Source organism: Rhineura floridana, chromosome 12 (assembly GCF_030035675.1).
Source record: "Rhineura floridana isolate rRhiFlo1 chromosome 12, rRhiFlo1.hap2, whole genome shotgun sequence".
Classification (NCBI taxonomy): Eukaryota; Metazoa; Chordata; class Lepidosauria; order Squamata; family Rhineuridae; genus Rhineura; species Rhineura floridana.
The window spans coordinates 32,760,673-32,777,418 of NC_084491.1; the positions used below are offsets into that span (position 1 = coordinate 32,760,673).

Genomic DNA, 16,746 nt, shown 5'->3' on the forward strand with positions numbered 1-16,746 from the left:
GGTCTGTAACCTTGGTCCTGTCTCCACAACTACTTCCATGCCACAGTAGTTGCTTATGTGCTGATATAGGACAGAGTTAGGCCTGCAGTCATTTCTCTCTTGGGCTGTATCTCAAATCTTAATAAGTCTAGCTCTACCATTTTGACAAACACTCTCAGGGAGGGGGGCAGCAGGCAACCTATGAGGAAGTGTCCAGTAATCCTCCTTGGACTGCAGTTCTGTCTTTGCCGCTGGCCCTTCAGAAAGAAACCACAATGCAACCTTTTCCCATGCATTTAATAAAGGGATAGGCTTCTTACTACCTTTTGGAGTGTTGTCTGTTCCAGCTGTTGGTCTCTACTAGGGAGTGATCCCCTTCCATTAGTGAGTTCACAACTGCTCTTCCCCATTTCTGTGGAACACATAACAGGCCTGTTACCTCAGTGTCCTTGGGAAAGGGTTAGGTTTGGTTATTATTGGTTGAGATTTTAATATTTTAATGTAACTATGTGTTTTAATTTTGTACGTCGCCCAGAGTGGCTGGATTGCCAGCCAGATGGGCGACTAATAAATTTAATAAATAAATAAATAAAATAAATAAATATCTCCAGGTAGGACTGGAAGAGACTCCTGCCTGAAATCCCGGAGAGCCGCTGCCAGTCAGTGTACTGAGCTAGATGGGCCAATGGTCTGACTTGGTATAAAGCAGCTTACTATGTTAAATAAATAATAAATTAAAAATACTTTTATTGACCCTTTTTCTTCCTTCACCTGTTTGGCAGCGGTGGCGGTGGCGGCAGCAGCAGCAGCTCCTTCCTTTCTCTGCCTCAGCTTCCCTTGTAAATCCTTGGGAAGGGCCACAGCTCCGTGTTACCACCAGGTTTTCTTGACACCGTGGGGAGCTGCTGCAATCAATGCAGATGACACTGAGCTACAAGGACCAATAGCCTGGCTCGAGATAAGGCAGCTTACTACGTAGCCCTGAATGCCACCCTCAGCCTCCTGTGGTGGCATTTCATTTCTTTAAAATAATAATGAAAAAGTTTGGATAATGTTACATGTTTCTCTCCCTGTACAATATCTAAGTTTGGCCTCAAGTCCTATAAGGGAATTTAAAGCTATCTTATTACAGGAGGATTAACGTGAGGCAGAAAACGGGAAATGTATTAAATCTCCTGCTGAGCAGGCAAGAGAATTCAGGAGTACCGATTCCAAAAGATTGTTCACAGGTTCCTCAAGATCTCACTGGGACTCCCCAGTGAGTGTTGCCTTCAAAAAGTGGGACATACCTGCCCATCATTCTCCCTGACCTAAATTTAGTCTCTACACTTGTTGACTTCCGTGCTGTAAGCAACAGGCTCCAATAACCTTTTGCCATATCCTGTGAAAGCCACCTACAGGTGACACTCTCTGTAATATACTTGCGGATTCTGTTTTGACCAATCATTTAGAAATCCTTTGGTTAGATCTTGTTTCCTGCCACAAGCAGAATGCTGGAGTCCTGACTGTGTTCAGTTATTTGCAAGCTGGATGCCACCATTCAATTGCTTCTTGTTGTTGTTATATGCCTTCAAGTCAATTACGACTTATGGAGACCCTATGAATCTTTTTTGGATATATTCATAGAGTTTTCATGGTAAGGCATTCAGAGGTGGTTTACCATTGCCTTCCTGTAAGCCAATGGCACCCGGTATTCCCAGGCGGTCTCCCATCCAAGTACTAACAAGGCCTGACCCTGCTTAGCTTCTGAGATCAGACGAGATCGGGTGTGTTCAGGGTATTATGGCCATAGTTCAACTGCTAGCATGGTAGAGGGAGGCTGCCTGCTTTAACTCTGTATGATCCATTACTCTGGGTTTGCTTCCTGACCGTCAGCCTTTGTTGGGAGTGTGCAATTCTGCTCCTTCAGGTGACTGGTGTATTTAATCATCCCCTATGCAGAGATGAAACAAAATTAGACACTGTCAGAGAGGACTGTGTGTTGTGTTTCTTCATGAGTCAGTGCTCTGGGCTTGTCTTCTTTTTATTTGGCATGCTCAGAACAGTGGCTCACACAGAGAGAAGTGGGCTTCTCTGAGGGTGGGTGATAACTTACACTTATACACTTCAACCTTTTTAGGGGGTGAGAATGAAACGTGCATCATAAGACTGTAAGTAGAGCTGTGCTGGATCAAACAAAAGCTCTGTCTCGTCAAACGTCTTTTCTCACAGTGAACAAACAGGTGCCCCTGGGAAACCCACAGGCAGGGGCTTGAAGGCGATAGCTGTCTCCATCTGATGCTCCCAAACAACTGGTATACTCCTGGAGGTGGAATACAGCCTCATGACTAGTACCTACTGACAGACTCACCTTCCATGAATTTGTCTAATCCCCTTCATCTTAATTTGTCTAATAATCCCATCTAAACCAATGGCCATTAACATTTCTCGTGGCAGCGAGTTCCATAAATTGATTATGTGTAGTTGAAAGTACTTCCCTCTCTCTGAGAGGCAGACCCATTGGTCCATCCAGCTGAGGACTGTCTACACTGATTGGCAGTGACTCTCCAGGATTCCAGGCAGGTTCTCTCTCGCCTCTACCTGGAGACGTTGGGAGACTGAACCGGGGACTTTCGGCTCGAAAAGCGGATGCTCTACCACTGAGCTGCAGCCCTTCCCCTGCAGATCAATATCGCTGGGTGATCTGGTATTATGGGAGAAGGAGAACAGTCTCTCCCTATCCGCTTCCTTCACATCATGAGTAATCTTACAAACTCTGATCACATCATTCCTTGCACACATTTCTTTCCGAACTAAAAAGTCCCAAATCATTGCAGCCTTTCCTCATAAGCCAGACACTGCAGCCCCCTCGATAAACGGGGTTCCCCATTTACTGCACCTTTTCCCAGTTCTACAATATCCTTTCTGAGATGCCCAATTTTTATTTGGGGAGGGGAGATGTGTGCCACCCATCGAAGCCTCCGGACACAGTGACACATAGAGGACATTTCATTTTGAATTTTGACACACCACCACCTGTTTCATTTCAGAGCGAGATGCAAACAATTGTTTGACAAAATGGAAATGGACTGCCTTCAAGTCGATCCCGACTTATGGCGACCCTATGAATAGGGATTTCATGGTAAGTGGTATTCAGAGGGGGTTTACCATTGCCTCCCTCTGAGGCTAGTCCTCCCCAGATGGCTAGGGCCTGCTCAGCTTGCCACAGCTGCACACGCCAGCCCCTTCCTTGTCTGCAACTGCCAGCTGGGGGGCAACTGGGCTCCTTTGGACTATGCAGCTTGCCCACGGCTGCACAGGTGGCAGGGCATGTTACCGCCGAGCCACTCCCTGTGGGGGTGATCTTTAGCTGGCCCTTGACACCCAGGAGACGCGAGTGGGGATTTGAACTCACAGACTCTGGACTCCCAGTCAGGCTCTCCTCCCCACTGTGCTATACCAGCTGTAATTGTTTGACAACCTGATGCTAACAGCACCCTTCCAGGGCTGGCCTGCTTGTCTCCCAGTGCTTAGAAGCTACTCGTGTGGGTCCTCAGCCGTTGCCTTCAGAATAACAATGCTCACTTGTGTGTGGCGCGTTTTTCATACCAGAGTGCTGTATAATCAGCGGTTGTTTTGCCAACAATTGCTCCAGAGGCAGGCTGTGGCAGCTGTTTAACATTACACAGAAGGTAGGGGAGGAAGTTGGGAAGAATCTTGCCTCCGCTCGGGGGAGGGGCTGGAAAGAGCCCGACTGTACCAACTGTGGTTGAAAATACGCTTCTTAATCTGCGTATTAATCCCAGGCTCCTTCAGGTTTATTGCTCCAAGCAAATACCAAGCAGGGCTCAACCTGCTATGATCTTTCTTCTCCTATGCTCAAGGTGGCGAGCATCTAGCCATGTGCTTTGCAAGACAGAAAGCAAGCGCCTAAATCAGGAGTGTAGAAGCCCAGGCCCAGGGGCCAAATGTGCCCCCCCCACATCTCTCTGGCTCTTGGGACTCTCCTCAGGCTACACTCTCTTTCCCCAGACCTTCCCTTTCCTTCACACCCTCCTTGAGTGGTTTTGTCTGTGTCCTTGAACTCTGATGATGATAGCTCTAGCTTGCCTGGATGGAGAAAGGAGAGGACTATGCATTATTTATTTGTTTGTTTTCCCACCCTTCCTCCCAGTAGGAGCCCAGGGCGGTATGTAAAGAAGCTAGCCTAGACTAAGTGTACAAAGGTAGCATTTGCATTTGTGGCCGCCAGAAAGTTGTCCAGAAGGGAACATGGCCCTTGAGTGGCCTAAATGGATCTAGCCCCTCATTTTGCTTATCCTTTGGGAATGCAGTCGGCCTGCAGATGCAGTCTGAACTGGGCCTTGCCAATTGCCTCAGTATCTGACTGAGCAACTTGACCTTAGAACTAGAAAAGGGAGAGTGGCTTAGCTCCTTGTGACAACTCTTCCTAGGCACACAGTTTTGCAAGCTGTGTGAAAATATAAGCATGGTAAATAGGCATTAGATTACACATGACAACGGACCTAATCGGTGCTGGTTCCAGGCTCTGCAAGACTCTCAGCCAAGATACCCTCAATGCATTCCCTTTCCTGAGCAGGCTCCATCCTCCTCACCGCATTCTTTACGACCCAGTTGTGTTCCCTATTCCTCTGGAGCCAAAAGAGAGTGCAAGACAAGTGGAGGAGGCTGCTCTTCTTTTCCTTGCTCTTGACTCTGTTCACGCATTCAGAAGGGTAGGTGAATCAGGCAGAGGCAGAAAGGAGAAAGCATGCCAGGGCCAGACAGCCCCTACTAGGGTGTGGGCCTCCCCAGCAGATGCTCATCGATGCCATACTCAGATGTCAGTCCTCGCTGCAATAGCCCCTGGAGGTGTTATAGCATTATGATGCTTGGTATTTATTTTGCATGTACTCCCTATGCGCTATTATCCTCCAACCCAAAATGGGCAGCCTGTGCTTTGACAACAGCAGGGGAGGCCCTGCTTGTGGTTCTGCCCATGATTGAGGTATGTTCTGTGATGGCATGGAACAGGGCCTTCTCTGCAGTGGCACAGAAACGCCGGAAGACAAGAAGCTGCCATATAATGAGACAGTCTGCTCGTTCTTCTAGTTCAGGATAGCCTAAACTGACTGGCAGTGGTTCTCCAAGGTTTCAGACAGAGGTCTCTCCCAACCCTACCTGAAGATGCCAGGATTGAACCTGTAAGCTTTTGCATGCATCACCTATGCTCTAACATCACTGAGCCTTGGCTCTTCCTTACTGTGGGTTACAGCACCCCAACTGTGGAACTCCCTCCTTCTGGAAGTTCAACTCTCCCCCTCATTGGTGACCTTACATGGCAGCCTAAGGCCTTGCTATTCATTCAGTCTCTGGGGAAATAGCTGGAAATGTGGGCCATGTAGGGATATTAGAGTTTTGCTGAGCTATAAAGTTTTCTGCTGCCTATCATGTTTTAAGGTTTCTTTTAAAAAAGAAACATCATTGATGAATTTGATTGCATATTGCATTTTATGAGATCGTGTGTTGGCAGTTAAGCCAGCTTACATTTGTACGGTAGGCAGGCTTTAACTTTTATCTTACACTGGGATGGGGAACCTTTTTCTGCCCCGGGGGGCCGCCTTCTCTTCTGGGCAACCTTTCAGGGGCCACATTTCAGTGGCGGACGGGGACAGAGACAACAGCTGGTGGCGCAACAAATATAAATTTTACTTTTGTACAGGAGGCTGGTTTCTAACACACATCCCTATCTTCCATCCAGGCAAGCAAAAGACATTGTCAGAGATTAAGGAGATGTTCCAGAGAGACACAAACACTCAAGGAGGATGAAAAACACAGTCAGTGAGGGGTGTGACCTGGGGACAAGGATGTGGTGTGGTGAAAGTCCTGAGGGCCAGAAAGCGAGGCTTACAGGGTATGTGGCACCCGGGCCTGAGGTTCCTCATCCTGGCCTTATGAGTTTTCAACGGTATTTTGATGAAATCTTTATTATTTTTGTTGTACGTTGATGGGTTTTATGCTCTGTGACTGAAATTAGGGATGGAAGGATCTGGCAGTTTTGAGTCTCTCAGTTACTAATTTTCCCAGTTTTAAATTCAGTTCACGTATCTGCAGCAAATTGTGTGTGTGTGTTTAAAGAAATCCTCATGGAAACTCTTCAGAGTTTTAGTGCAAATTTCTCCTAATCAACACATTTTTGTAGGCAGTTTTAACTCACGTACATATTTTTGCAAGCAACTTCCTCTAATATTATGCATGTTTGTATGTTATTTTCATTCATATATTCATTTTATGCATACTTTCAGCTCATATATGCAGTCTTATAAACAGTGGTTGGTTCAAAAATGATATTGCACAATTCGGATAAGTGTGAGTTTTGAATGATGACTGTGTTTCGGTTTTGGAAAGTGCAAATTTTACAGATTTGGCTTTAAATGTGAACTGAATCAAATTTCTCACCCATCCTTAATTGAAATAGGCCCTCCCCAGTATCCTTGCAACATACAAAGTTTAGTGAGGACTCCCTCAAATGGTTTGCCTATTGCTCCATGCATGTGGAACGGGACCTTGGATTTAAGAGAGAACAAGCCTAGCTTTACAGCCAATCAACACAGTTTTATGGGACCATTCCTGATACTATCGTATTGAGTCTGACACAAAAGGCCAGATGCATGATGGGAGAAAAATGGACTGATTGAGTAGTCTTGGAAATAAGACAGAGTTGGCAGGGAGATTTTTTAAAAACTACTAAATATGAGAGGCCTGGCATAGGCTACAACCCTTATTACCTTGAATAAGCCCATTGAAATTAGTAGACATCTTTGAGTAAACATGTTTTGAAATGGGCTGTTGCATGGAGAAGGTTCCAGAGGCTGCATGTGACACCTTTTGGGGCTATTCATTCACACAACCATTTCTGAGGGGCATGTTCGCTACCACACACAATGATGTTTCTTCTCTATCTATGTTTCTTCATGAGGTGAAATGATCTCAGGTGACCCAGCTTCCTTGGTGAAATCAGAAACTACTGGGTTATAATTAGGGATGGGGGAGAAATTTGATTCAGTTCCCATTTAAAGCAGGTTTAATCACATTCTCACTTGCCAAAACAATATGAGAAATGAAACACAGCCATCCTTTGAAATTCTCACTTATTTGAATTTTCCAATGCAGTTTGCCAACCAAACAAGGGTTACAAAAATGCAAATGTTAGGGGAAACGGTGCATAAAAATGAATATGAGTGAATATGTATACATTAGTCAAAACTGCCTACAAAACTGTTTACTAGGAGAAATTCACACTAAAATGTGAATTTTCAGCACTAAAATGCTGAAGAATTTTCATGTTTTTTTAAAATAAAAAAATGCAAATTGTTGCAGAAATGTGGAAAACTAAATTTAAGATTGGAAAAATGAGAAACTGAGAGAGCCAAAATTGACAGCTCTTTCCATCCCCAGTTACAGCCAACTAAATTCTACTCAGAGTAGATCCACTGAAAGTAATGGACATGACTAGAGATGGGATCCACTGGTCCATGACAGTTCAAAAGCATTCTGTCAACCTAATAGGCTGGTATTGATTCAAGTTTGTTCTTTGTCCACTAGCTACTGCTTTTACTGATCCGTTTTTCCCCCTCACAAAAATATTGATATTAATATCAATATTTTTCAAGGAAATATTGATAATTTTAAAGGAAATATTGGTATTTTGAAAGGGAATATGATAAATGAAATATTGATACAAATATTGATAAAATTAGCATTTTTAATGTCAATATTTTAGAGATGGATTTTTTTTAAAAAAAATCTATTTTTGAAAATAGCCACAGAAAATAGTTACATAAAAATCCAATCCACAACGATAGAGAATAAGCAAATCAATGGAAAATTCAGTACCTCAACCAAATTGGGTGGGATTCTAGCATATCTCTAAATATGACTTAAGTTAACCATGCCAATCAATTTCACTAGGTCTACTCTGAGCATGACTAGCATTGGATACAATCCACTATATCCAGAGGAGGGGGCGGAACAATCTAGATAACAATATTGAGGGGGAAAGCAACTTGTAATGGTTGTGTGAGGAGAAAACAGAAGCAACTCCATCTTGTGTGTGTGTGTGTGTGTGTGTGTGTGTGTATCTGAGCTATTCTGTAGGCCTCCTCTGTTACATTTAATGTTAGAAAACAACTCACAAATGATGCTCCTGACCTTTTATTGTTTAGTAATTAAAATGCGGCTGTGAGGATTGTACGAAAACTGAGTAAACATGGACCCTTCTGACTCAATGTTTCTGCTACATGTGTGTATTTTTTGTCAGACCAGATTCCCCTCCATCTGGTCTGAGATAGATAGATAGATAGATAGATAGATAGATAGATAGATAGATAGATAGATAGATAGATAGATAGATAGATAGATAGATAGATAGATAGATAGATAGATAGATAGATAGATAGATAGATAGATAGGAAGTGCAACAGAGCAGGGATCATTCAATTGGTAACTTAAGGGTTAATCCTGTTACTGTTAAAGTCAGCTAGCCATCAGGAGGACAGGTGAAGATATTGCTTAGCAACCAGGAAGAGTAGCAAAGTCTTTAGTGAGGTAGCATGTGCTCTTCTTGTGTAGTTCTGAGTGAGTTTTCCTCTATATGTTTGGTTGTATGTCTCCCTGCTATGTACAAGACCTGAATTGAAAGACAAAATCTCCCTTTCTCCTCAGATGATACCCTGTTTTGTTCCTATTGCCCAGTAAAGTATTATCAGGACCTTCCTCTCTGGACTCCATCTGTGTTATTTAAGTCACTTTGCTAACAAGGGGTAGCCAACAAGGTGCCCTCCTGATGTTGCTACACTACAACTCCCATCATCTCTGACCATTGGCCATATTGGTCAGGACTGATGGGAGTTCTAGCCCAACAACATCTGGAGGGCATCATGTTGGTTATAGACATTAAACATGTTTGTTGTTGTTGTTACATGCCTTCAAGGCGATTACGACTTATGGCGACCCTATGAATCTTTTTTAGATGAATTCATAGGGTTTTCATGTTAAATGGTATTCAGAGGTGGTTTACCATTGCCTTCCTGTTTAAACATGTTTAGCTGTTAAACATGCTTAGCTGTCAAAAATTCTCTTCATGGAAGTCTGGAAAATACAGTTCTGTAGGTATTATAGGCCAGTGTGTGCCCTCTGGATGTTTGGGAATACAACTCTCATCAGCTCCAGCCAGCAGGAGAGTAATAGTCCTGTTGGATTTCTGTCTGTATTACAGCTGTTAAAGCCTGACATCTCTGCTGGGGGCAGGTGGGGTGATGGGGAGAGCAAGCCAGCAGGGGTAAGAAACAAATGGATTTGAGCTTGAAAATTTCTCCATCACTGTTTTATAAGGACAGGATACTAGTTATTTAGTAAACTGGCAATAAAACAAATTAAAATAAAGAAAGCAGATGAGAACTGCCATCTACCTCCGTTTGGTCTTTGGTTGGTGATGAGAGAAAGGCACTCTACACATGCTCAGCATTACTCTTACTCTGCCCTCCATTGATTGTTCCCTGAGCTGAGCCCTGAAAAGAGATACTGGAATTAAACTCTGCTGAGCCTTGTCTTAAATTCAGTGTTGCTCATCTATCCCATTTCACTTAATCAAGGGCAACCTTAGGATCTGTGGGTGCAAAGGAAAAGGAGACCTCCAGCGGAGCAAACCACCTCTCCTAATGCCCACGCTCAACTCTCAGCTGGGAGACAGAAAAAGGAGCTAAGAACTCATCAGTTAGTTGGAGCAGCTAATGGTGAAAATGAGTAGGTATGCTCAGAAGATATAGAGTTGTATTACTATAAAATACAAGCTTTATTTTTTTGGTGGTGGTGGGGAGATGTATATTTGGCCTGCATTCTGATAATGTTATCTTATTATGTGCCCTAGAAGGACACATAAGTTAAGTGGCTTAGTGCAGGCTGCAGTTGCACCGGGTCAAGGGGAAAACACTCTGTATATGCTCAGGAGTACTTTAATTACCCAATATCAATTTAATATCTGTTTCTTTAAAGAAAGAGCATGTCCCCCCCAAGGTGAGAGGGAGTGGTGTTAAATTGGTGTGGTTAAAGCAGGAGGGCTGATGCTACAAGATCCATCAATACTTGCAAGACATCGCATCCCAGCTCCCCATCACACACACTACTTAGGCTTAAGGATCTTAGTAATGTCCATTGATTTCAATGAGTCTGCTCTGAGCATGGCTTAGTTGGATACAATTCACTGTCTGCAAAGCTTCTTGCCAGTCCTGTGCTGATAATCAGAGCTTCAGGAGTGACCGTATCTACAAAGTGGGGGCTTTGCAGACCCATACTACTGTTGGATTAGCTTAGCAAAGTTGGCACATGCAGCTTGGAAGGTGGCTGTATATTGAATGCTGTCTGAGAAGCCTTCATACTTGGATAGAAAATAGTTCCTTCTAAGTGAGAGATGTAAGGAACCATGTTTGCTGCCTTGATCTCAGCAGAGAGAGAGAGAGAGAGAGAGGAAAGATATCTTCGCTTCCATGGTGGGATGAAGAAGGGAGGAGTCAGAAAAGTTCAGCAACCCTAAGAGTACCAGTCTAGTACCTGAAGGAAGGTCAGCGCTGGTTAGCTAAGAAAGATAGCCTTGGAAGCTTGGAGGTTCCTCTCTCTATCTTCTTTAACCCATGCAAACCCACCCAACTTGAGTTGCATCCCAACACTTCCAGCAACTATGTAGGAGAGCTGTTTAGACCAGTATTAATTGTCTGTTGGACAGCAGAGGGAACAAGACCTGGGGCAGTTACTCAGCACGCTCTGAGTGTTCATGTGTTGCAAATCGCTAACTGACATCATCCCCAGACTTCAAAGTCAGATGGGGAACAGAAAAACATCCAAGCAAGATCCAAAGTTCCACGGGAGTAGAGGGTTTCCACTACTAGTTAAGAAATGTAAACGTTTGTAAATGGTCATCACCAGGGGATGAGAGAATCTCCAGATGGGCATATTGTTCCCATTTGTTGAACTGAGATCACAATCCAGGCCATGAATACTTGACTATTTTTTAAATCCTTATTTTAATGCAAAAACATAGAGAAACGTCTCCCAAATGCATTCTGTCCCATTTCATAATCATACCTGAGCGCATCCAAACATAGTCTACAGGTACATTTTAAGTATTTATGTGGTATCCTTCAATACATATATAAGGTTACTTAAAGCACCTTGCAAATGCATGGCCTGAAAGCACATGGATTTGGCCAGTGTCTGGATGGAAGATTACCTGGGAAGCTGATGGATAAAAGGCAGTGTATACATATAATAAACTAGCAGCCTCAAACCCAGGGTTATTTCTAAAAAAACCCAATTCAGTGCAGTTTTGAAATCAGTGGTTAAAATCAGTACAGCTTTGAAATGTTTAGTCAGCCATCTTGATTCAAATGGCATCCAACTGTCTCCAAATATGGACAAAAACCTGCTCCTTGATTTCAGGAACCATCATGCAAAATTTGGATAAAATCAGTGCAATTACGAAGGGTTCAGTCTGCCATCTTGATTCAAAATGGCATCCAACTGTATTCAAACATATACAAAAACTTGTCCCCTGATCTCAGGAACCATGGTGCGAAATTTGGTCACAATATCATAAGAGGTGTCCAAATGCACAGCAAACAAACAACTTTCTAAAATATATAGTAGATAAATAGCTTCTAGGAAAATAACACCAAAAACACCTTTCAAAATCAAGACCTTCATTTTCTTTTTGGAAATTCATTGTATATTCTTTAATCACTGTACATATTTATGATTCAAGTTTTGCCCCTGTTTAGAGATTCTATGGTTGTAGGCAAGATTCCCAGATTCATACCATGTCTAGATATAAAGGGGTTATTAATATTACAAAGGTTTGGCATTGTAAGCGGGAGCCTATAGTCTGAGACAGAGTTCAGCCTGGTGAGATGCCTACCAAAGCATTATGTATTTATATAGCACTATTCAATGTCTAGACCATTTTACAGAGTGACAGAGTAATAACAAACAAAATAACAATAAACAGGTCCTTGCCCACAAGTAGCCTACAATTTTAAACTTCAGCAAATGGATGACATAGCAGAGAGAGGGAAAAGAATGAAGAAAAAGAAGAAAGGGTGACAGGAGAAATTATGAAAATGCAATTCTGTGTACACAGCCACCTTTTCAGTTGGGAATGAGGATTAAGGGGTTAAGCTAAATGCTTGAAATAAATCCATTCCAAAACAAGATGATGGATGTAAGTGATTCAGCCCTAGTCTTTCTCCAGACAAAGGAATTATATAGTGTTATTTTTCTCCCTGCAGAGTTAAAGTCATTTAAAAAAGAGAGAGAGCTGCTTGCGGTATATGTACATTCACCCCATTTTTCACCTCCAGTAAACAGGTCTGGCAAGTTTTTGTATTGCTTCAAAAACCAGCAAAATCTGTTTGATCAAGAGCAATATGGGATAAAAGAAATGTATGCACGAGCACATGTTATGTTCTTGCACACCACAGGAAGCAAAGCCTCTCAAACCGCTTTCAACCATAACTATTAAAAACTTTTATATTTCACTGCCCTTAGAGTCAAGGTTTTCTTAATTCAGCAGTTCTGTATACGGTTGCTTGCAGACAACCTGTTTATTGAGCATTCGTCCTGATTTCTTTGTTCAAAGTTTGCAGGAAGCTTAGATGATGTCGGCTGTTTATTGGGTACTCATTCTGATTTGTTTGCTGAGAGGTTATATGACATTGTGTCAAGCAACTGTTACTGCACCCTTTCTCATGTCTTTTCTTATTGTAGAAAGTCCAATTTTGAGGGGAAGGGCTGTTGTGACACATCACCTTTAATTGTGCAATCTGAATTTGCTGGCATGTGACTGAATCCCACCCTAAAATAGCACCAGTCTGGAAGTGCCCAAAATTTGATCCCATATAATGGAAATATTTCATATATTTGTTGCATAATAAATGGTTACATTTAACATTTCTGCAGTCCCACCTACTATGTGCATAAAGAAAGATATCTCCTAAATAAATCTGATGTGTACTTTTGCTGTTAACTCCTCAAACAAAATAACCCCCACCCTAGAAACTTAGTGACTGAAGATGAACAAATAACCACAAACATTCATTTGCTTAGCAGCAGCCATTGGAATGAACTATACACATCTGTTTTCTTCTCCCCTTTAATATGATGTCCTTAATACAATTGCTCCTTAATTTCTCCACTGTGAAAGTAGCTCTTCTAGCAGAAATTAGGGTTTTCTGTGCACATATATTCCAGATTGGAAGCTTCCTTTTAACACTAACAAGGTTGAATGAGACTTTCATACAGCCACCACAAAATTACTCATGCAAATGGTTCTTCTGAAATCTATGCATCTCCTCCTGGTTCAAGTGGGTCTCTTCATCCATGGTGAAAAAGGGCAGCCCAAGAGAGAGGGAGGTGTCTATCATCCCCAGCTCCAAAATATGCCCTTTGGAGGACCAGAAAGTATTCTAATCTTATCTGGCTAGAGAAGCTGCCTCTTTCCCCTTTCATGCTAAACAAAACTCAAACATTTCCAATAGTCAGGTAAAAGTAGTATAAGGCACCGATTAGTACACTGAAGAGGCAGACCTTGCAATAATGAGGAACATAGATAAGATTATATTAATGGTTGTTATGTTTTATTGCTCAACGGTTCACATGTCATCAGTCTGGAATGGACAAAAGGTGCTGCATTGGTCACCATCAGGGAAAAAAATACAAAATAGGTAATGCAATTTTGTTTTTTACTGGACTAAATTATGCTAAAGTAGGAATACACCAGCTTTCAAATTGTACAGGGCACTTTACTGGCACAATGAAATAGATGGTTAAATCTAAATGCAGAATCCCCCCCCCATGCACAGAACAGTGTCTGCTGAGACGATAGCCAATTCCGAAAGCTTCCAAGTTCAAAGACTAATAACTACATATTAGTGGAGACGCAGGGCTGCTGCCAAAAATGGCATCTGGGTGTTGAGCCCCCCCCCCGTAACATCTAGGAACATTTAATGCATGATTTCATCACATTGTGTGTTTTCCCAGCCCCAATCAGCAATATTCAGTGATGGGAAGCAGAGGCATGGAAACGCAGGACGTCATGACATTGCATTGTGAGGAAAGCGTTAATTACCAGGAGATGGTTCAGGGGTGGGGAGAGAAGCGCTCACTATAGAGATGCTGTTTCATGGCAGCTCCATGTCTCTGTTGATGCATAGTTCTGCCCTTTGGTGATCAGCAGCCTCAAAGTCTGTCCCACAATAAGCCTGTGCACAGCCCTACACTGAGCCTCTTGCCTCCCTTCTTTTACAGGTATTACTTTTTACTTCTATGTGCCGTAATGTGTTCAAAGTGCTTCACAAGCATTACTCCTAGTAATGGTTAAAGTAGCCCTGTAGAGTGGACCAGAAATATTTTGAACCCCCAGTCATACACACACATTGGAGATGGGAGGCTGATGATGGCAGACAGTCGTGTGTCTCAGTTCACAGCCACAACATACATTTAAAGGGTACTTAAAGCTCATGGCTTCCCCCAAAGAATCCCGGAAACGGTTGTTTGTCCCTCACAGAGCTACAGTTCCCAGCACCCTTAACAAACTACAGTTCCCAGGATTCTTTGGAGAGAAGCCATGTGCTTTAAATGTATGGTGTGGATGTGACCTAAGGTGACCGGTGCATTCAAGGCCACTGAGATCTGAAGACTTCCTGGCTCACAGTTCCACACTTTCCCCATGGCATGCCACTTGCACCACACCAGATTCACCACACTCAACAAGAAGGTTCCCACTTATTGTCCAACACAACTTGCATGCCCCACCCCAGTGGAACACACTTTGAGTCTCTCTAAGGAACAGAGGGGTGAAAGTGCTTCTTACCGTCAGGTCATCTCCATAGAACTGGACCATAGATGCATCTGCTACCAGCAGGGTCTCTACGTAGCGAGCCTCCGAGGTGAACCTCTTGGTTCTGCTGCTGGTGCTGTTGGGTTCTGCCCGGGCTTCCCCTTCTGGAATGTTTTTTCTGGCTCCTTTTGCCCACCCTCTCTTCTGGAGCTTGTGAACCTGCAGCAGAGGATCTCCATGACTCCTGTGATCTTTGGGATGGATGACGTATTTGTCTCCATCCACCAAGAAGGAGCCATGGATGCCCTGGCACAAGCTGACAGCCACCAGGGAGTCTGGCTGAGAGTTCACCATCCCTGAGTAGAAGCAGCTGCGTAGACCCACATCCTCGTGGTCAAGGAACCCAACGGGCTTCTGTCTTCCAAAGTGCTGGATCTTCAGTCCAGGCGCTAAGAAGCTGGCATCAGGTTCCAACTCCAGCACAAACTCCTTCCCAAAGGCACTGATGGAGAAAGAATCCTGCCCTTCGCCTCCTGGAGGGACTGCCATCCAGACTGGCACCACCTCCTGGGAGTCGCTAGTTTGGATGGGCAGTGCCCAGGCATTGCGAAGCAGCAGCAAGAACAGCAAGGAGAGGAAGGGAGCGAAGGCAGGTGCCAGCCTGCTCGTGAAGAGGGGCTGCTGTTGTTGAAGAGAGAGTGGCATAGATGCTGGAAACGCTATGACCAGAAAGGGAGACTCACTTGGAGTGTGTGTGTGTGTGAGAGAGAGAGAGAAAGAGAGAAGCACGCTCCCCAGCTGTGTTAGAAGTATGCTACAAATCTGCAAACCGCAGTCTCTGGGGAAAGACTGTGGCTTACAACTGATAGGAGGGAGGGAGGGAGGGAGAGAGAGAGAAGATGAATTTTGTGTGCGTGCCAGGTTCGGTTAGCAGCAAGTTGCCCAGTGTGCAGGGAGAGCTGGAGGGGGAATCCTCTTTCTGACTGCCCAAAAGCTGGAGTGTGAGGTTTCTGCTGATCTCAGCTTCCCAAGTAGCTCTTCCACGAGCCAGATGCCACAATATAAGAGAGAAAAAAGCAACAGCAGCAGCAGCTATAAGGCAAGTTGTCCACTTAGAAATGTGTGCTGAGCTGAAAGACGCTCGGGGGAGTCTGATTTCTGCCTCTGCCTCTCTCTCTCTTCCTTTCTGAGTTTCTCCTTCCTAGGAAGCTCTCTAGCTGTCCCAGGGTTGCTCCTTCCAAAGCCTTTGAAGCACCAGAGCAGGCTGGAGAGTCTCGGTATTTATACTTTCTTCCCCCTGCTTTGACATAAGAGGTTTATTTTTGATCTCTCTCACTATTCCACATCCTCCTCCCCTGGGACCCAGAGAGCAGGGGGAGGAGAAATAAACGGGGGGGGGGGGAGAGTTTTTGGATGGAACTTGAAGCCAATCAGGAGCCAGGAGAACCCGCCTCTCTCGCTAAGTGTCAACTCAAAACATCCCCCCCCTCTTATTCTCTTGGTGTTAACTCTTTCAAGGCCTTTCATCAGCCCATGGCAATTATGAGTTCTTTTATTATTTATTTACTTAAATGGCTGTTTTCCAAGAGGTTTTTCACCACTTGCACTAATTCTGCACCATCCTGGCAGGAAAAAGGGACCCCACTCGTTCCTTCTTTTTCAGGGGCTCCTGAAGGAGAAAAAACCTGCCTCAGGGAAATTCCCGAATCCTGAATAGATAATAAGTTCCATTTTATCAGATGCTGACATATGTTTGAATCCTCCCAAATGATATCTTTGCCATCCCAAAAGGAGTTGCCAGGAATCTGATCATTACTGCACCAGCAGAACGGCCAGGGACAGCTGGGAGTTTTATCTGAGAATGTTCTTAAGAGGATACAGAACTTAGCCATAGGGCATAG

The 16,746-nt window shown here is 43.8% G+C and overlaps 1 protein-coding gene and 1 pseudogene across 1 annotated transcript in view; both read right to left on the bottom strand.

Moving 5' to 3' along the window:
* Nucleotides 1–16,101, bottom strand: part of ADAMTS8 (ADAM metallopeptidase with thrombospondin type 1 motif 8) — a 54,132-nt gene extending 38,031 nt beyond the window's left edge. Inside the window, exon 1 of the mRNA XM_061592460.1 lies at nt 14,879–16,101. Coding sequence (XP_061448444.1) covers nt 14,879–15,550 — 672 coding nt within the window. The 5' untranslated portion in view covers nt 15,551–16,101. The remainder of the gene's footprint in view (nt 1–14,878) is intronic.
* Nucleotides 1,655–1,773, bottom strand: LOC133368896 (5S ribosomal RNA; annotated as a pseudogene).
* Nucleotides 16,102–16,746: the final 645 nt, after the last annotated feature.